The sequence below is a fragment of the Myxocyprinus asiaticus genome, chromosome 9, assembly GCF_019703515.2.
Source record: "Myxocyprinus asiaticus isolate MX2 ecotype Aquarium Trade chromosome 9, UBuf_Myxa_2, whole genome shotgun sequence".
NCBI classification, from domain to species: domain Eukaryota; kingdom Metazoa; phylum Chordata; class Actinopteri; order Cypriniformes; family Catostomidae; genus Myxocyprinus; species Myxocyprinus asiaticus.
Window position 1 is genome coordinate 49,597,387 of NC_059352.1, and position 21,856 is coordinate 49,619,242.

At 37.8% G+C, this 21,856-nt stretch overlaps 1 protein-coding gene across 18 annotated transcripts in view; it reads right to left on the reverse strand.

The window, feature by feature from the left end:
• Positions 1 to 21,856, reverse strand: part of LOC127445886 (KICSTOR complex protein SZT2-like) — a 136,004-nt gene that overhangs the window by 96,581 nt on the left and 17,567 nt on the right. For 11 of the 18 annotated variants that reach the window (XM_051706349.1, XM_051706346.1, XM_051706345.1 and 8 more), the window contains 14 exons: positions 20,779 to 21,015; positions 20,347 to 20,440; positions 20,145 to 20,233; positions 15,696 to 15,864; positions 14,558 to 14,672; positions 14,337 to 14,456; positions 12,933 to 13,133; positions 10,950 to 11,047; positions 10,517 to 10,655; positions 6,709 to 6,999; positions 5,605 to 5,812; positions 3,917 to 3,964; positions 2,157 to 2,284; positions 1,617 to 1,881 (listed from right to left, as the gene is read on the reverse strand). In XM_051706349.1, the coding sequence (XP_051562309.1) occupies positions 1,617 to 1,881; positions 2,157 to 2,284; positions 3,917 to 3,964; positions 5,605 to 5,812; positions 6,709 to 6,999; positions 10,517 to 10,655; positions 10,950 to 11,047; positions 12,933 to 13,133; positions 14,337 to 14,456; positions 14,558 to 14,672; positions 15,696 to 15,864; positions 20,145 to 20,233; positions 20,347 to 20,440; positions 20,779 to 21,015 (2,202 nt within the window). The remainder of the gene's footprint in view (positions 1 to 1,616; positions 1,882 to 2,156; positions 2,285 to 3,916; positions 3,965 to 5,604; positions 5,813 to 6,708; positions 7,000 to 10,516; positions 10,656 to 10,949; positions 11,048 to 12,932; positions 13,134 to 14,336; positions 14,457 to 14,557; positions 14,673 to 15,695; positions 15,865 to 20,144; positions 20,234 to 20,346; positions 20,441 to 20,778; positions 21,016 to 21,856) is intronic. The other 7 variants (XM_051706351.1, XM_051706340.1, XM_051706353.1 and 4 more) reach the window with 5 other exon arrangements.

Sequence of the window (21,856 nt, forward strand, 5' to 3'; positions counted from 1 at the left end):
GTAACCGACAAGGGACTTTAAGTGATTTTATCACACTAAAATCAAGTTAACCCTTAAATGCATGGTAATTTTCCCAAACACTCTTACATATTCGGGTCTTAAGAGACCCGGCACTTACATCTATAAAAAAATGGAAGTACAAAATGCCCAGATAGTATCAAATTTTAAAACATTTTAAAAAATTTCAGAGAAAATGCAACAATTCAAGAACAGGATTCATTATTTTCACACTGAAATTTCATGAGATGCAACTGGCTGTCAAACACATACTGATCTACACATAAAAACACAATCTAAACATGTGTAATCAATGTATAACTTATGTGTAGCTTATGTGTATTTTCACAGGCACTTATTGAGTCTAAACAGATGAACAACTTACATTGTTTCAGTAGTACACCTAAATGACAATAGTCATATCATACTGCTCATGTGTTAAACTTGCTATAGTTTACTTCAATGTTGTTTCTACATCAGCTAGCAATGTCAAATATAGATCAATTCAATCACTGAAACATCAGTGCCACCTTGAGTAAGAAATAAAAAGTTTAATATGTATGTGTACACGCATATGGGATACTGATAAATCACCATGGTTGATAATTCATTGTTGCACAAAAAATCATCGTGATATAGTGTTTATTTGTATGAATATAGTACTCATTTCTCTTGTAATAAACAAAGAAATAGATATCCTGTGATAGTAAACTTATATAGATATGAAATAATAATAAAAAATATCATATATGTAAATGCAAAAAAATAAATAAAAGACGACTCTTGCATACCTCGGGTCTCTAGAGACCCTATACACTTTTGGTACTTAAACCATTATAAAAAATTTTATTTTGCAATTTTGTCATTTTTTGTGTGTCACACTATTTAGAAGAGATATATTGAGGAATACTAATGAGGTTTGGGCACAACTTCCAAAAATAGATGAGGTACAGGGGGTGGAATGAGGTCCCGGGTCTCTAAAGACCCAAGGTACGAGTTTAAGGGTTAACACATGTATAATGTTTATGTCTTGTGGCCATACATTTCGAATGATTCGTATTTTAGCGTATATGGACTGGTCCTATTCATTTCCATTGTAAGTGCTCTACTGAAACCGTAACTGACTTCCATTGTAAGCAACTTATTTTAATTGCAATTTTTGCTTCTTTTTTTTTTAAATAAAAGAGGAACGAGTCAAAATAATTTTTTGTGGAAATCAACATTATGCCACAAATGCTGTTAACTGAACTTAACTTGTTAGGCACTATTTTTAAATCTGAACGTGATCGCAAATCAGATATCAGAGGGGAAGATTATCAGTGAGTAACAACTTCAATTTCAATCTGTTCCTTACAAATCGTATCGTATGACTTCAGAAAACAGGAATATAGTATAGTCGTATGGACTCCTTTTATTACATTTTATTATGGTGGTTTTTTTTGTCCTTTTTGGAGCTTAACAGCCACTGTCACTATAAACTGTTGTTGTAAGCACAACAGCAGCATAAAGACTAATTTAAATTTCTCCTTTTGTGTTCCATGGATGAAAATAATTTCTGGGTGAACTATTCCTTTAAAATGAACTACAAGACCCAGAATGCATTTTTCTCTGGTCAGTACCTGGATGATGACACAAGTGTTGCTCTATCAGCCGTGTCATCCTCTCCCTCGCCGATGAGGAAGGTTGCGGGACCGTTACTGGACTTGCATACGTTGACACAGCTGTGCAGCTCATGCCGCTCGCGGAACACTCGTATGTGTCCACACAGGGTCTGCAGGAAGGAAGTGATGTCAATCTCCTGTAGTGACTCCTCGCAGTAATCCATGGCAGTCAGGACGTCCTGTGAACTCACACTATACGACTGCTGCAAACTGCGATACACACCTATAAATCAACACACACACACACACACACACACACACACACACACACACACACACACATAAACATACACATTGTCAAAATACCAAAGAACATGGCATTTATTTAAAGAAAGATATATATTGTTCTGAGCTCGTGAATTGTTTGTAGCAAGAAAAAAAGTCTAGATGCCGCAAAGTATTATTTTGGAAATAAATAGTAAACACAACTTTCAGCAAAATGTTGAAAATGCCAATTCATTTTTAGTCCCTGATTTGGGATGTACGTGTGCATGTCACCTTTGACGTAGCTCTGGTAGTAGTGTTCCTGTAGAAGACTGCAGTAGTTGGCCAGTTCTTTGTGTTTGTGAGGGTGCGCCATGAGTTCTGTCCAGGAGGAGGCGTTACTGCGCTCTTGAGAGATTGACCTGCCAAGAGACATCAGATACCATGAGAACACATTCAGACAAACATTTCTTACTACACTGCATACGGACACCAGCCAAAGACAGCAGAGAAAAGCACCAGGAAAAGTTGGCGACACCCAAGACACCTAATTCAAACATTTATGCATCTTAACACCTTAGATTAAACAACACCAGTGCCTTAAAACTACAGGTGCACATGTTGTGTGACCTCACTGATGTTCTTGTGTCTTGTTGAACATTTCATTTCAAAAGCATGACAAAAAGCTTTAATCCCACCCTTCGCAGCGATAACAGCTTCCAGTGCTCTATGAAAGCGATCCATAATGAAAGTTGTTGAAACTAGGATTGGGAACCAAGAACCAGTTCCTATTCAGAACTAGTTCCATAAAAACAAAACAAAAAAATTACGAAACCGTATGATTTTCATGGCTTTGTTCCGTTAATGGTTCTTGAACGAATCCACAGCATAAAACGTATAGTGTGACCAGTGTATTCCGACTTACGAACGAATGACACTTATGAGCCTGCTCTTTTGAATCTACAGCACGAAACGTACAGCGTGACCAGTGTAGTCGATTCCCGAACGAATGACTCTTATGAGCCGGTTCTTTTGAATCCACAGCATGAAACGTATAGTGTGACCAGTGTATTCCGATTTACGAACGAATGACTCTTATGAGCCTGCTCTTTTGAATCTACAGCACGAAACGTACAGTGTGACCTGTGTAGTCCGATTCCCGAACGAATGACTCTTACGAGCCGGTTCTTTTGAATCTACCGTGTGAAACAAACAGCATGAACAATGTAGTCCGATTCCCGAACGAATGACTCTTATGAGCCAATCCTTTTGAATCTACAGTGTGAAACAAACAGCATGAAAAATGTAGTTCAATTTCCGAATGAATGACTCCCATAAACCGGTTCTTTTGAATCTACAGCGCGAACAGTGTAGCTCGATTCCCGAACAAATGACTCTAATGAGCCGGTTGATTTTAATCTACAGTGTGAAACAAACAGCATGGCCAGTGTAGTCTGATTCCCGAAAGAATAACTCTTATGAGGCGGTTCTTTTGAATCTACATTGCAAAACACAAAAATTTGAGATTGGGAAGTTGAACTGGAATTGACCTTAAATAACCCAAAGCCACACCTGTTAATTAGCATGCCCACATACTTTTGGCCATATAGTGTAGTCTCAGGGAGCTAAACTCCCATTCCCAAAATTGATAGCAGCAGGCAGAGAGAGCAAAAGAGAAAACAATGCTCAGCAGGATATGAGGTCTTAAAATGTCCAAGAATAATAATCTCTGTTACATCAAATCACTGTATTGCTACTGATTCTGTATTAGCACGAAGTGCAAATCAAGAACAATAAACACAATGAAGATTAAAGGAACTAGACTAGCGCTTTTTTCGTCTGTTATTTTTAAGACCTCAAAGCCAAGATTCGTGTAGGCTGAGATCTTCTCATTTGCAGCTAGCTTCCAGGAGTAGCAGAAAGAGAGTGACATCCAAAAAGTGACAGGGCCAAAGTGGGCACCTGTCCTGAGATATGTGAAAGATCATAACCCTTCCCACCCCTCTTTATGGCTATAGGGTGTCAGCAGTAGCAGAAGCTGTAAGCAGGGTCACCTGTATCTGTACTGCTGACTGAAGTCCCAGCAATCTTTCTCTTGAGGTCTATTCTCACCCAAAGAGAAACCAGACAGTACAACATGAGGATGATCACAAGATGCCCTCCATAATGATCAAACACATGTGCGCTATTCCAAAACCTAGTGAGCAGTCCACATCATCAACATGTCTATGCATCATAGGCATGTTATTGACGCAAAAGTTGTTCATTGTTTTCATTTGACATATGCTTTTATCCAAAGAAACTGGGGCAGGTTGTCACACTTTTTACTCTGGTGATTATTTATCTTTGTTTCTGTAAATGCACAAACCTTGAAGTCTAAAAGCAGGGCATGTTGTCACATTATGTGGGGTAAGTTGTCACAAGGAAACCTGCATTTAACCCAATGGTGTAGGTTTCATGTGAACATTCCAAATCACAATTGGCAAAACAAAATCTACATTAAAAGTCTATAATAGGCTTTTTTTTTAGCAAAATGTAAAAATTAAAACACAAGACGATTATGAATGAAACAGCTAAACGAGATATATAAAAATATTGTTTTGGCCAACAAAATATTGTAACTTATAAATTGTATAAATCAATGACATTTAAAACATGTGACAAACTGCACCAATAAAAATGTGACAAAATGTCTCGACCTGACTTTTATGATAAATAACTTTGTCCTAAAAACATATTTAAACATTACGGTACAAATATGCCTTCATAATATAGTTCACTTTATTACACTTTATTTACACCCAGAGATATATAATGTCAAAGCAGAAAAATAAGAAAAAAGTACATTTTTGGCGATTTTTCATTAGTTTCTTAGGCTGAGAGTCTCAGAATGTATCAGTCTATATCATTAAAATATTTGAAAAGTTTCCTTTACAATGACACCAAACACTTGACCCTCCTTATTTTTATTTTTTTATTTTTTGCCGAGTTATAAGTCTTTAATTTTGGGTATGCCACTGAAACAGGAAATCTTTAAAAACACCCTCAGAGCTTAAAGGGTTCAAATCTATCGGCCGACTAATCGATTATCTGCCTTTTCCACCACCTAAATTATCAGTATCAGTAAAAAGAACTATTGTAAACAAACTAGGCCAAAGGTTAAGCAAAACTGGGTTATTTACTTGTGCCACCTAGTGGTCAGCACATATATTAAGTTTATAATCTGATTTTACACAGCTAATTCCAGCTCTAAAAAATTCAAAAAAATAAAATAATCTGCTGTTTAAAAATACAAATTTATAAAACATGGCACAAAAGTTCAATTTTGTTGAATGTCACATGTCTAGAATTCAAATGAACACATTTCATATTCAAATACTTTAGTCATTGTTCAAGCTACATAAGATATAGCCCGTGTGACAACTTCCCCGTGTGACAACTAGCCCCGGTCTCCCATACACATAGGAATCAAACCCATGAACTTGCCGTTGATAACACATCGTTCAACCAGTCCAAATAGTAGGCAGCAAAATTACCCTGCTCTATAGATATCGGTTACAGCATTGGCCATTAAAAACATTTATATTGGTCGACCACTTCAGCAGACAGCGAGACAGCTCACTAGGTATGGAACTAACAACTGTAACGAGAACTTAATTTCAGGAAAGAATCAATGGAAAGTTACGCTGATTAAATAAACACAGTAGTTTTTATGTGGACATGATCATGTGTGTGTCAGTACCTGTAAAAGACATCTCTAGGCTGGCGTCCTGATCGTGGATGGACGAGCTGGTCTTTGAGCGACGGCAGTGAGCAGTTGTAGATGTAGATGGGACAGCGGGGTCGAGCTGCATCAGAGCTGCTCTGCTGAGACACCTGTCTGCTGAATGTGATGTGACAGTCTCGCTTCTGGGGCTCCATAAACTGCACGCCGTCCTTCTCTTCTGTAACTGAGAATTGTGGGACAGAGTTAAGGATATAAACAACTCACATATAGTAATGTTTTAGTTATAAACAGGTGTGAGTGTGACAAGCACAATGAAATGAGTTTGTCACTTGCTTATGATTTTAGTAATGAGATTTCACAGAATGAGTTTTATTCTGTGCCATTTGAGTCATCATTGAGTCCGTGTCATGTACTTGGCTCCATCTCCTGGTGGCCATATGTAACATTGTGCTTCATGAGGATTATCTAATGATCTATGCATCTGATTACCTTGTGTGTGGGCTCCTTTGAAAGATAATCACTTCCTCTAAGTAATGGTATGTGATATTTTATGTTCTGTTCACCAACTCACACTGGGTAGCCCCGCCCACAGTGAAATTGGTCTAAAATCTAAAATCAAAGTATTTTGATTTCAGAAAAAATGTTTCCTGGAAACTTGTTGCATCACCCTTCATTAAGATAAGGTGTTCAGCTTCCCATTCAAGTTGCGAATTTAATTTTTGCTAAAAATTGGAATAAATGCAAAAATGAATAAACTAGGGCTGTCAACTGATTTAACTATGTGAATTAATTAATTACATGACATGCCGATTAATGAAGCAATTTAATTGCATTTTAAGTCACGTACTGTATATTAATTCTTGCTGAGAAAGGCCCACAAAAAAAATAAAATAACATCTTATCCTTCACTCTCATCACATTTAATTCACACTGCAAGCACACAATTCTGCTAAAACTAATTATTTTGCCATTGCGTTGTAAATTCAGTCGTGGTGCGGCTTTTAGTGAATGTTGCATCCGTATTGGTAGAAGAATGCTGACCTTTATAAATCGCATACGGACTAAAGCATTTTCTTCCAGTAATTCTTTTGTTCCTTTGGTTCTCAACCCTTCCCATACCTGTATCACTTGTATTGATGTGTTTTTGCTCTGTAGATATCTCCAGCACCGTGTCTGGCTCCATTGTAGACTCCTCTATGGACAGCGAGTATCTTTCAACATCTTCTCCACATTCACCTGTTTTAAAATTAGCAGGACGTCCCACAACCTCTGGACCATTGGCAGAGTTGCTGATAGACTCAGTCTGTGATTGGCCATTGCCATGACTACAAGTCTTCTCCTCCTCCTCCTGCAGACTGCTGCTGATTTGAGGTTCAGTTTCCAGTCCAGAAGACATCAAAAGCTGCACATCTACAGTCAAGATTAAATAAAGATTAAAAACAGATTTTTAAGATTTCAAAATAAGCTCATGGCAGAGTAATACTTTAAGTGTGAAGGTGTGAGGGATAGTTCACCCAAAAATAAAAATTCTCTCATCATTTAATCACCCACATGCCATCTCAGATGTGTATGACTTTCTTTCTTCCGCAGAAAACAAATTAAGATTTTTAGAAGAATATTTCAGATCTGTAGGTCCTTACAACGCAAATGGATGGTGACCAGAACTTTGAAGCTCCAAAAAGCAAATAAAGGCAGCATAAAAGTAATCCATACGACTCCAGTGGTTAAATCCATATCTTAAGCGATATGATAGTTGTGAGTGAGAAACAGATCAATATTGAAGATCTTTTTTTTTTACACTATAAATCTCCACTTTGACCAGTCCTCCTATGCACCTTAATAATTTTGTTTTTTTGGCGATTCACATTCTTAGTGCATATCGCCACCTACTGGGCTGTTGTGCAAATATGTTTTATTTATTATTTTCCTTTCCTTTATCCCTCCATTTTATTACTTTCTCTTCCCTGCCCAGTAGGTGGCAGTATGCACAAAGAATGTGAATTGCCAAAAACAGAAGAACAACTAGGTCCTCTCATGAACACGCACAGGAGGTCTGGTCAAAGTGGAGATTTATAGTAAAAAAAAAAAAAAAAAAGGACTTAAATATTGATCTGTTTCTCACCCACATGTATCATATTGCTTCTGAAGACATGGATTAAACCACTGGAGTCGTCTGGATTACTTTTATGCTGCCTTTATTTGCTTTTTGGAGCTTCAAAGTTCTGGTCATCATTCATTGGCATTGAATAGACCTACAGATCTGAAATATTCTTCTAAAAATCTTTGTTTGTGTTCAGCAGAAGAAAGAAAGCCACACATCTGGGATGGCATGAGGGTGAGTAAATGATGAGAGAATTTTAATTTTTGGGTAAACTATCCCTTTAATATTTTGAGGCCTTGTTTGTTGTATATTTTAAAATAAAAAAAGTGAAAGAGATGTAATGTCAAAATACTTCAATTTATAAACTGCTTTAAAAAAAATATCTAACAGTGTTAAACATATTTGAATAATCTAAAAAGTCAACTTATTGGCAGAGCGAGCATAAACAATAACAAATTTTTTATATATATTATATTATATTATATTATATATATATATATATATATATATATATATATATATATATATACACAGGTGCATCTCAATAAATTAGAATGTCGTGGAAAAGTTCATTTATTTCAGTAATTCAACTCAAATTGTGAAACTCGTGTATTAAATAAATTAAATGCACACAGACTGAAGTAGTTTAAGTCTTTGGTTCTTTTAATTGTGATGATTTTGGCTCACATTTAACAAAAACCCACCAATTCACTATCTCAAAAAATTAGAATATGGTGACATGCCAATCAGCTAATCAACTCAAAACACTTGCAAAGGTTTCCTGAGCCTTCAAAATGGTCTCTCAGTTTGGTTCACTAGGCTACACAATCATGGGGAAGACTGCTGATCTGACAGTTGTCCAGAAGACAATCATTGATACCCTTCACAAGGAGGGTAAGCCACAAACATTCATTGCCAAAGAAGCTGGCTGTTCACAGAGTGCTGTATCCAAGCATGTTAACAGAAAGTTGAGTGGAAGGAAAAAGTGTGGAAGAAAAAGATGCACAACCAACCGAGAGAACCGCAGCCTTATGAGGATTGTCAAGCAAAATCGATTCAAGAATTTGGGTGAACTTCACAAGGAATGGACTGAGGCTGGGGTCAAGGCATCAAGAGCCACCACACACAGACGTGTCAAGGAATTTGGCTACAGTTGTTGTATTCCTCTTGTTAAGCCACTCCTGAACCACAGACAACGTCAGAGGCGTCTTACCTGAGCTAAGGAGGAGAAGAACTGGACTGTTGCCCAGTGGTCCAAAGTCCTCTTTTCAGATGAGAGCAAGTTTTGTATTTCATTTGGAAACCAAGGTCCTAGAGTCTGGAGGAAGGGTGGAGAAGCTCATAGCCCAAGTTGCTTGAAGTCCAGTGTTAAGTTTCCACAGTCTGTGATGATTTGGGGTGCAATGTCATCTGCTGGTGTTGGTCCATTGTGTTTTTTGAAAACCAAAGTCACTGCACCCGTTTACCAAGAAATTTTGGAGCACTTCATGCTTCCTTCTGCTGACCAGCTTTTTAAAGATGCTGATTTCATTTTCCAGCAGGATTTGGCACCTGCCCACACTGCCAAAAGCACCAAAAGTTGGTTAAATGACCATGGTGTTGGTGTGCTTGACTGGCCAGCAAACTCCCCAGACCTGAACCCCATAGAGAATCTATGGGGTATTGTCAAGAGGAAAATGAGAAACAAGAGACCAAAAAATGCAGATGAGCTGAAGGCCACTGTCAAAGAAACCTGGGCTTCCATACCACCTCAGCAGTGCCACAAACTGATCACCTCCATGCCACGCTGAATTGAGGCAGTAATTAAAGCAAAAGCAGCCCCTACCAAGTATTGAGTACATATACAGTAAATGAACATACTTTCCAGAAGGCCAACAATTCACTAAAAATGTTTTTTTAATTGGTCTTATGATGTATTCTAATTTTTTGAGATAGTGAATTGGTGGGTTTTTGTTAAATGTGAGCCAAAATCATCATAATTAAAAGAACCAAAGACTTAAACTATTTCAGTCTGTGTGCACTGAATTTATTTAATACACGAGTTTCACAATTTGAGTTGAATTACTGAAATAAATGAACTTTTCCACGACATTCTAATTTATTGAGATGCACCTGTATATATATATATATATATATATATATATATATATACACACACACACACACACACACACACACAGTACTGTGCAAAAGTTTTAGGCACATAAGATGCTTCACAAAAACATTTGTCTTAAGATGGTTATTTATATCTTCAGCTTTAGTGTGTCAATAGGAAATATAAATTTTAGACTCCCAAACATTACTTTTGCAAATAGAAAAGATTAGAATAGAAGAACAGGGAGCCCTGCAACAGATGGCATGACCCCCACAAAGCCCCCCACTGAACATCGTGTCAGTCTGAGATTACATAAAGAGACAGAAGTAACTGAGACAGCTGAAATAGACAGAAGAACTGTGGTGAATTCTCCAAGAAGCTTGAAACATCCTATCTGCCAACAACCAAGAAAAACTGTGTCCAGGTGTACCTAGAAGAATTAGTGCTGTTTTGAAGGCAAAGGTGGTCACACCAAATATTGATTTAGCTTTTTTATGTTTACTGGACTTTGTATGACATTAATTGATATATGAAAACTATTTATGGCATTATTTTTGAAGACATCCTCACTATGCAACATTTTTCACAAGTGCCTAAAACTTTTGCACAGTACTGTATATTAGATAGAAAGATAGATAGAGACAGTCATACAGACAGACAGACAGAGAGAGAGAGAGAGAGAGCGAGAGAGCGAGAGAGCTTTGAATCTATCCAGAGGTCAGATGATGCACCTGCAAATGTAGCTGGCAGGAAGGTTAGCAGGATCTGTTGATGACTGATGTATCTGACGTAACATTTCCAGCGTGGAGATGCTTCATCGGTCTCAACGCCAGCGGACTCACCATCCACAAGATCTGCATTACTGAAACTCTGCCAAAAACAAACACTCTGACACACTGTAAACTCATCAACAGATGAAGATGTACACTTATTACAAAGCTCTCTAAAATACTTGATTCTTATTGGTCAACTGCAGCATTCTGCAGGCAAATATTTTTTCATGAGTGCTAAACTGTATAATTAACTGTTGTCAAGGCAAACGATTTCCTACATAGTCGTGTTAGTTTCATGTTTTACTCACATATTATAATAATTTAACTCAAACAATATTTGAGATCCATTTACTTATTTATTTGGTATGTACCCAAGAGGTGTTTTCAGTACCTGTAGTGTGCTGGAGGAGCCCATCATCTCTTTACTGCTGCTCATAGTGTGGAACGACAGAACAGTGTCCTGTCGCTCTGGAGGCCTCAAACACTCTTCTAAACACACACAGATAAACAGAATAAGGCCAGATCTGGGGTCAGTCTCAACATTGCATCTCTAATTAATGCACAATAAATTACAGTCGATTAAAGAGAATTTTAGGCTGTTTGACAGCAATGAGCAAAACGATTCTCAAGGGAATTCAGTGTTTTTTAATCCTTTACTTAAAGGGATAGTTCACCCAAAAATTTTAATTCTCTCATCATTTACTCAGCCTCATGCTCATATTTCTTCTGTAGAACACAAAAGAAGACTTTTAGAAGAATTTCCCAGCTCTGTATGTGAATGGTGACCTAAATTTTGAGGCTCTATAAAAGCACAAAGGCAGCGTGAATGTAACACATAGGACTCCAGAGGTTTAATCCATGTTATAAAATACCAAAATATAACTCATATATATAACTGTACACCTTGAGAGCAGTTTCCATGGTGATCATGATTTCAAACTCAAACACTTTCTGCACATGTGTCAAGCACTAGGAAGTGTATTTGAGCTTGAAATCATGATCGTGCCTAGAGACTCTGCAATGGCAAGATGTACAGTGAAGAAAGAGTTACATTTTGGTCTTTGTATTACTTCTGAAGACATGGATTAAACCACTGGAGTCTTATGAATTACTTTTATGCTGCCTTTATGTGCTTTTTGAGCTTAAATTTTTTTGCTACGATTCTCTTGCACTGTATGTAACTACAGAGCTGAAATATTCTTCTGAAAATCTTTGTTTGTGTTCTGCAGAAGTAAGTAAGTCATGATCCGGGTTCAAAACAACAAACTCTTATCGACAAAATTTGTGACGTGCTGCCGATTACCACAGAAAATAATTACGAGTAATCCCTAAGGGCCTGGGTAGCTCAGCGCGTAAAGACGCTGACTACCACACCTGGAGTCGCGAGTTCAAATCCAGGGCGTGCCGAGTGACTCCAGCCAGGTCTCAGGTTGCTAGGGAGGGTAGAGTCACATGGGGTAACCTCCTCGTGATCGCTATAATGTGGTTCTCGCTCTCGGTGGGGCGCGTGGTGAGTTGTGCGTGGATGCCGCGGAGAATAGCGTTACACATGCTACGTCTCCGCGGTAACACGCTGAACAAGTCACGTGATAAGATGCAACTGAGGTTCGTCCTCCGCCACCCGGATTGTGGCGAGTCACTACGCCACCACAAGGACTTAGAGTGCATTGGGAATTCCAAATTAAAAAAAAAAAAAAATCAAAAAAATCTAAAAAAGTCTTCCCTCACTTTGTAAAAAAAAACAAAAAACAATGCGTTAACTGTACCGACAGTGGAAGTCAATGGGGCAAGAGTACTGGAATACAGTTTAAACCCTTTTATTAATTCTTCCGTAAAAAAAGGTGTGTTATTTGAGCTGTAAAGTTGTCTAAAAAGTCCAAATTTCGAAACAGATGAACTTCAGGTTATGTGTTGTAATTCCTGTGGGTGGAGTTTGCATCATGTAAACATTGCTTTGCAGACAGTTACAACACATCCCTTCTTGGTTACCAAGATTATCAAATTTACATGGTCATGACATTGAAGAAAAATTGGATATAACTGTAAACGATCTAGTCTCATATAATGTATTAGTCCTGTGGCTATACTTTCGAAACAGTGAGTGTTTTTAACATTTATTCCGATGCAATGCCTTGCCCCATAGACTTCTATTGTAATTGCATCACAATGTTGAAAATAATGCTCAATCTTTAAATTATGTATTTAACATTTTTTGAAATCAACTCTCATATCAAGTATTTATTTGTTGAAAATTCTGTGCTATGCGAGCAAGAACTCACATATCTGATTTATATTGTTTAAAAAAAAAATAATTATAATAAAAACAAAAGATTTATCTCAGGACTTTTTAGCAATAAACAGACAGACAGATCACCTTTAATGACAGGAAGTGAGAATGGAGCCACATGACCATCTCTCTCCCGCTCCAGAATGTGATGCATGAACGCCACATGATCCGCGTCGGCCAATGGGATCTCTCGATCACTGAGTTCATTCTGCAGAGAGCTGTGGAAGAGACTGAGGAGGAGGTCATTGGGCAGAAAGGGGGCACTACGGGTCGAATCCACTTGCTCTGCTGTAGCAGGGGTCAAAGGTCAAATGGAGAACACTTTTATTAAGAAACATTTTTAGTTCACCAAAAAATTATCATCATTTACTCACCCTCGTGTTATTCTGAACACAAACAGAAATGTTAGGCAGAACGTTGGTCTCAGTCACCATTCTATTTTTTTCAAACAATGAAAGTGAATGGTGACTGAAACTAACATTCTGTAAAACATCTCCTTATGTGTTCCATAAAATAAAGTCATATGGGTTTGAAATGACATTCAAATAGAAGACTTTTTAAGACCTTTAAGACTTGAACGAATACAATTTGTAGAGTATGTCCACACCAGATCATATCAACATTGTTTTATGTACCAATATATCAACACATACGAATTAGAGGTTGACCGATATTGGATTTTGTTGATACAATAATGTCTCGGAAGAAATGCGATAACTTGTAAATCGGCTGAAGTTGATTTACAGAATATGTTCAAAATGTTCTTAGAATTTTTTTTACTGTGATGGGCACAGACACAGAAGCAACAAGAAACCAAATTTCCGATAATAACCAGAAAAAAAGAATTAAGATTTGGGGTATAATGCAGGACTTATGAAAATACACCAGGGACTCTTATTTTGAAATGTCTGTACTCCCAGTTGCTCACAAAAACAGATAAGGGAAATAAAATATGCACTCTTACAATCATCTACAATTTATTACTATATACACGCTGTGAAATAAACATTGTCATAAAACAAAAATAAGCAGTAATTAACTGATTTTGAACCGCTCTGAAACTGCTGGAAACACTGTATCATGAGCTCCCTGCGCGCTTAGAGAATACGCAATAGTGCCGCATCTTCACTTTGAAGTGTGGAGCCTATACAGGCTATAGATTTATTTAATTAAATCACAGCCTTTTGCAGTTTAATAATTACTTTAGGTCATATCATGATTCCTGTTTCCCGGTCCCTAAGTTTAAGACCTCTTTGAATGATAATTTAGACTTTTGTCTAAACACCATTTAAATGTTTAGGACTTTTTACGGCCTTAAATTTTGAAAACTAAATTTAAGATATTTTAAGGACCCGTGGGAACCCTAATGAGAGTGAGTAAATGATGACAGATTTTTCATTTGTTGGAAAACCATCACTTTAAGTTGAAAATAACATGTAATATATATGAGAATGAGTTGAAAGAGAAAGGAGACAGATGATTGAGTCATACCACGACTTAACGTGAAAAAAAAGAGCTCTATCTGTTGGCACTTGGGCAGGAGTTTCATCAAGTCAAACTGAAAAGGCACAGTGTGTATGCAGTCATCTGCAGCAGCGGCGGTGACCTCACCTACACCAGTTAACACAAATACACATGCGAAATGTGGAAATGACACTTTTCAAACATTCACATTGAAACGGATCGTGTGTAACAGGTTTACAGGTGTGTACCTGGAGCATCTTTGAGCCTGTTGAGCGGGCACACCTGCTCTTTATTCTGACACAGCTGAATGAGGTATTCAAACGTAATCATCGTGGACATACAGGACATGTCAAGTGGAAAAATCTGCCATGGAGAAAAACATTATTAAGGGTGATTCTCACCAAACCTGTAAAGAAAATGCCCTGGTAATTTTTAACTTAAAAATCAAAAAACTATATATATATATACACACACACACAAATTTAATATTTTGGCTAATTTGATTATGCTCTAAGCCAGGGGTTTTCAAACTAACAAAAATAATGATACCCTTGCGAGGGACCCCTTCCTAAAATATATCTGTATAAATACCCATTTAAATTGTATTTAAATAAAAAACAAGCCTAATGTACATGAATCAATAATTGGCTTTTATATTTTCATTGTATTTAAGCTAAAATAAATTATTAAAATATATCTGGAAAGTTTTTACTTTGTTTTAAGTTGACTGTATATCTGTATTCTAGAGTTTCACAATTAGAGTAATATTACATTTATTACAACCCGTACAACCCTCAGTGAACAAGCTAAATATACAACACAAATACAAACTATTCTTGAAAATACATACGCTGCACAGAAGCAGAGATGAACAAGTATCTATGATACTAAATTCTAATTTGTTTTCATTTCTTACTGTTAAAAACTATGGCTGCCAATAGAATAAAATTATTTTCATGATCTCATGATTTCAGAATGAATAGTATTAACAATGTTAAATTCAGTAAATGTTCACTTTTTTTCCTTACATTTTATTTTTCTCTGAAATTTTCCACGGAGCCCCCAGCACTCCCTTACTGCCCATCCAACTGCTTTAAACTACTAATAAGAGTGCAGTATTCTTAAATACACATTTTATTGTATTTATTGTAAAGAATTCGTAGTCTTTTCTCCAAAAATTAAAAATGTGAAAAAAGTATGGACCTACTAAAAATTCATGATACTGACAAACAAGCTTAAATATAAGATAGTTCTGATTTGTTGACGAATTATTTCATAGGTTTGATGGTGGAAAATACTGTAGTTAAAATAACGTATGAGTAGATTCTTTATAGAGTGTCTAAACTTTTGACGTGTAGTGTATGCCATGATGTGATTGTTACTGACAGCCTGAGGGATCTCCTGGAAGGTTAGGTTCTGAAAGTGTCGGTGCTGGTCCAGTAAACTGCAGACCGTCCCACTCTGTGGTTCCACCCAACACTCTGTCACCAAACTGAGTTCTGTGTCCATATCTATCGCCTCCACTTCAGTGTCATTATCATCATCTGTGGAGAAACTGTAAACACAACGGCAAAACGCTGGAACAGGGGTACGACAAATATGTAATGATACTGTGAACAACTGGTTTTGCTTCTGGACCCAAATTTTATAGTCACATCAAGTGGCGTCCCAACAGAGTACCAAAAATGTTTTAATAAATGTAATTAAAATCTAACATTGAAATGTATTAATTAGGGCTGTCGATTTAATGTGTTAATTTAGTGTGATTAATTATATGAAAAATAACGTGTTTCAAAAATGTATGCAATTAATCATGCCCCCCGACCTGTATGTAAATTCGGTTGTTACTATCAGAACGATTCAAGATTTTTTATTTTTTTTTCCTTTTTCACCCAATTTGGAATGCCCATTTCCCAGTGTGCTTTTAAGTCCTCATGGTCGCGTAGTGATTCGCCTCAATCCGGGTGGCGGAGGATGAATCCCAGTTGCCTCCGCGTCTGAGACCATCAACCCGCGCATCTTATCGCGTGGCTTGTTGAGTGTGTTGCCACGGAGACATAGAGCGTGTGGAGGCTTCACGCCATCCACCGCGGCATCCGCGCTCAACTCACCACACGCCCCACTGAGAACGGACCACATTATAGTGACCACGAGGAGGTTAACCCATGTGACTCTACCCTCCCTAGCAACCGGGCCAATTTGGTTGCTTAGGAGACCTGGCTGGAGTCACTTAGCATGCCCTGGGATTCGAACTAGCGAACTAGCCAGCGTCTTTTACCACTGAGCTACCCAGGCCCCCAGAACGATTCAAGATTGATGTACCACCCTGATGCAGTAGGGGGCAGTCAACATGCCAGCAAGATTTAACATGTACAGGCAATACAGCTCATCAAACCAACGAGCCGACAGATGACGCACACAGATGATGCGCTCTTGCGCTAAAATACAGCTCGACCAAGCTGGGACCTCGAGGTGCGTTTTTCAAAAGTTTCAAACAATGCTTAACTTGGGACATCGTCATAAAAAAAACTCAGCACTCATAACTAGAGGCGCTAAAAACTAGTGAAACGCAACGCAACCAAAGTTATATACCAAAGTCTTAAAAAAAGAGTTATGTTCAATGACATGGAAATAAAAGAAACAATATTTCGATTTTAACTTCTTTAACTCTGGTGCATTTTTTGGCTGCAGCCTGCAATTTTTCTCACCCAAATTTAAAAGCTCAACATAAGCACATACAGTGGACTAATTGGATAAAATTGGTCTCGTTTAGGGTTAGAAAAGTTTCCAATAATTCATAAATAATATTGTATATGTTTAAAATATTAGACGAACATAATTTTAGTTTTTTTTTTGTTTTTGTTTTTTGTCCTAACTTCATAAGCCTGTAATTCTGGTTCTGTTTGCTCCATCTTTCTGCATAAAGTATTTTTTTATTCCACTAGATGGCAGCAAGAACTAGGAAAAATATTTTTTCCTCTATCACCTTCCATCACAATATACAGATCTGAAATGTAGAGGGCACACCAACGCAGCTGAGCGCACACACATGCGCACGTCCATAGACATCAAGTGTTTAAAGTGCATAGACCTTCCTCAATGTTTCGTTGAATATCTCTGCTTTCGAATTTTCTAGAAGCTCAATCTTGGTGTCATTGGAAAGCATTTCATCATCAATAGTTGAGTACATATTTACTGGAATGCATATTTTGTTCTGAACTTCTGAGACATAACATTTAATTATTTACCCAAGCAAGCTCACAGACAAGAAAAACAATGGCTCAATTTAAAGTAAACAACTTAAGGTAAGAGTTGATATAGAGTGGCTATTTGGGGCTGACAGAAGCAGTGATAAGGGCAGACATTAGTATTTATTGTCTTACATAGATCATATTTCACTTTGTGATTCTTTTGATAAACATTCAAACTGTGGTGTTATGAAATGAAAATAAACTACAGAGTCACATTCCTGCAGATGAAAGCTTTCATTTGATAAAAACTCAGGACATTGTAAAGATAATTTTGTAAAAATCCAAATAACTTTACAGATCTTTATTGTAAAGAGTTTAAACAATGTTTTCCATGCTTGTTCAATGAACTATAAACAATTAATGAACATGCACCTGTGGAAAGGTCGTTAAGACACTAACAGCTTACAGATGGTAGGCAATTAAGGTCACAGTTATAAAAAATTAGGACACTAAAGAGACCTTTCTACTGACTCTGAAAAACATCAAAAGAAAGATGCCCAAGGGTCCCTGCTCATCTGCGTGAACGTGAACGCATGCTGCATGGAGGAATGAGGGCAATAAATTGCAATGTCCGTACTGTGAGACACCTAAGACAGCGCTACAGGGAGACAGGAAGGACAGCTGATCGTCCTCGCAGTGGCAGACCACGAGTAACAACACCTGCACAGGACCGGTACATCCGAATATCACACCTGCGGGACAGGTACAGGATGGTAACAACAACTGCCCGAGTTACACCAGGAAAGTACAGTCCCTCCATCAGTGTTCAGACTGTCCGCAATAGGCCGAGAGAGGCTGGACTGAGGGCTTGTAGGCCTGTTGTAAGGCAGGTCCTTACCAGACATCACCGGCAACAATGTCACCTATGGGCACAAACCCACCTTTGCTGGACCAAACAGGACTGGCAAAAAGTGCTTTTCATTGACGAGTCACGGTTTTGTCTCGCCAGGGGTGATGGTTGGACTCGCATTTATTGAAGGAATGAGCACTACACCGAGGCCTGTACTCTGGAGCGGGATCGATTTGGAGGTGGAGGGTCCGTCATGGTCTGGGGCGGTGTGTCACAGCATCATCGGACTGAGCTTGTTGTCAATGCAGGCAATCTCAACGCTGTGCGTTACAGGGAAGACATCTTCTCCCTCATGTGATACCCTTCCTGCAGGCTCATCCTGAAATGACCCTCCAGCATGACAATGACACCAGCCATACTGCTCGATCTGTGCATGATTTACTGCAAGACAGGAATGTCAGTGTTCTGCCATGGCCAGCGAAGAGCCCGGATCTCAATCCTGTTGAGCATGTCTGGGACCTGTTGGATCGGAGGGTGAGGGCTAGGGTCATTCCCCCCAGAAATGTCCGGGAACTTGCAAGTGCCTTGGTGGAAGAGTGGGGTAACATCTCACAGCAAGAACTGGCAAATCTGGTGCAGTCCATGAGGAGGAGATGCACTGCAGTACTTAATGCAGCTGGTGGCCACACCAGATACTGACTGTTACTTTTGATTTTGATTCCCCCCTTTATTCAGGCACACATTATTCCATTTCTGTTAGTCACATGTCTGTGAAACTTGTTCAGTTTATGTCTTAGTTGTTGAATCTTTTTATGTTCATATAAATATTTACACATGTTAAGTTTGCTGAAAATAAAAGCAGTTGAAAGTGAGAGGATGTTTCTTTTTTTGCTGAGTTTATAACATGCCTATTTATGTGCTATATGAAACACTTTCATATTCATATTTCTACATCATAACCAAAAGGTGGCGCTCAATTACGACACTGAGGATTAAAGGTCTTATCTTGTTATTTTATGTAACATAAATGCAAAAATAATGGAGTTCTGTGAAAAGTTCAGATTATAAGCTTTCATATGGTACCACATATGCCTGACTTGTGGATCTGGGTTCTTTTATTTTGTAGTCCTAAACTTATTACATGCTCCTGGCCATGCCCACAGACCCAGTACAGGGTTAAAGACACTTTTTGTATTGTTGAAATGCTCTATTTGTCTGTTTCCATAATATATGTATATGATGTCATGTATCTGAATTGTCTGAAATATAATATTTATTATTTATTTATAATTATCTTCTAAATTACCGTCATGTGGGGGCGTTCGCAGTAAATATTGATATGCAATTAGCTCGATTCATTTATTGGCACATCATGTAATTAATTCGATTAAAAAAAAAATAAATAAATAAATAAAAAAATGTAAAGTATTAATGTCCTGACCATGTTGGCATCTGTCTAATTTTGCATGCTTCAACCAACTTCTACCAACAGTTTAATTGGACACAGCCTTTGACGTCAACAACAAAAGATATGCAAAGCGTTTTCTTTTCCCTGTTAGGAGTTGACAAGCCTATTTATTTTGCTATCCTAACTATGTATGAGTATGTGGTTAATTTCATTTTATTATTTGCATTTAGCATTGCTTTCCCCCTGCTGTCCCTATCAGAACAGAGCCGCAACCCAGAAATGGTTGAGAAACACTAGACAGTTAGACTGTAAGATTCACTGCAGAGATGCCATGTAACAATTTAGCAGTAAACAGATGGTTAAATTCAGGTGTGATGATCTGTTACCTGTCCTTGGTGGAAGTAGAGTGTGGTGGAAACAGGATGTACTGGACAATGCAGGTGTGGTTTTCTTGGTCCAAATGAGCAGGCAGACTCTGCACACACAGTTGTAGCTAAATGTTAGTGATACATCAACAAGCAAAAATGTAAAGCTGGCCAACACTAGCAGAGAGTGATTGTGTCAGTGAGTTTACACTGTCAGAATGACCTTGAGTGTTTTCACCTGCATAGGCAGTTCGGTGACCATGTTGACAATCCCCTCGCCACTCGCTGCAAAATGGAAGCCTTCAGACAGACGTATCCTGCGTAACCAACATAACATTTTACATTACATTTATGGATTTGGCTGAAGAAAAACTAAGAATGTCATTTGTATTAATGTACTTGGGGTACACTGCACCGTTAGCTTAGCAACATGCAAATGACAAACTCAACTGACTTCATACATCCACTAAAAATTACCAAGACACCAGTTGATGTGTCACTGTGGACAAAATGGCTCAGAAAAGTAAAGTTAGTTCTGAGAAAAGCTCTAGCAGCATTAGGCACACATGACACTTGTTTGCTATTTTGTTATCTAATGCTATGAAATTCAGACCTTTTTAAGTGTGACTTAAGTGACATGATGTTTTAGACTCACTCAGAGAGCATGGACAGAATATGAGCCACAGCCTGCAGGGATACAGCGGTTCCTGGCCCGTTCTGCACAGCCCATACCCAGCGCTGATGCAGGAAATATCGGGAGAGTGACGCCATGGTGGATGATGCTGTGCGGCTGGCAGCCATACTGAGAGGGGCGCCCATGTTGAGCGGCTGAGCAAATGGCTCCATGTTTAAGATAAAAGGTGTACGGAAATCTGACGGAAGCTTCTCGTACCTGTAACAGGACATCAGAATGCAATAAGGTGCCAGATTTTCCCAAACATTAACTTGAAACCCAAGTTACAGAGGCCAGATGAGAATCAGTATTAAAGTCAACGTGCAATGACATTCACAAATAGAAATTGACCGACATTGGTTTTAAATGACCAATACGATACTGATTATTTTTGTGCTTAAGTGTCCGATAACCGATATGAATAACATTTTTTTTTTAATTAATTTTTTTTTTCTGCTTTTAGGCACATTGACAACTCAATCATTTATCACTAACCTCTCGTGAACTACTTTACAAAACGAATATTGTGCACGGTCTACAAATAATTAATTTGACTAGTTTAAGTTGCAATATATACTTGTTCAAAGCCCCTTAGCCTAATTAATATTTAAAATGCAAAGACTTTCATGTCCAACTTTATCAATAAACCTGACATAAGATAATCAATAACCTATTAAGAGGAAAGTGTAAATATCGGTTCAAAATATAGGTCAAAACAATTATTTGTCTATCTTGATTTACAACCCATTTGGCTTCCATAATGTGACATAATTCATATTTAAAATCTTTTGTGTCCAACTTTATCAGTAAACCCGATATTAAAGAACCGATAACTAATTAAGAGGAAAAGTGTAAATATCGGTTCAGAATATTGGTCAAACCGATTATCTGTCTATTTTGATTTACAACCCATTTGGCTTCCATAATGTGACATAATTGTTATTTAATAAGTATTTTGTGTCCAACTTTATAGGTAAACCCAATATTAGAGAACCAATTAACTGGAAATATCAGTTAAAAATATCGGCCAAACGGATTATCGGTTCTTGATTATCTCTAC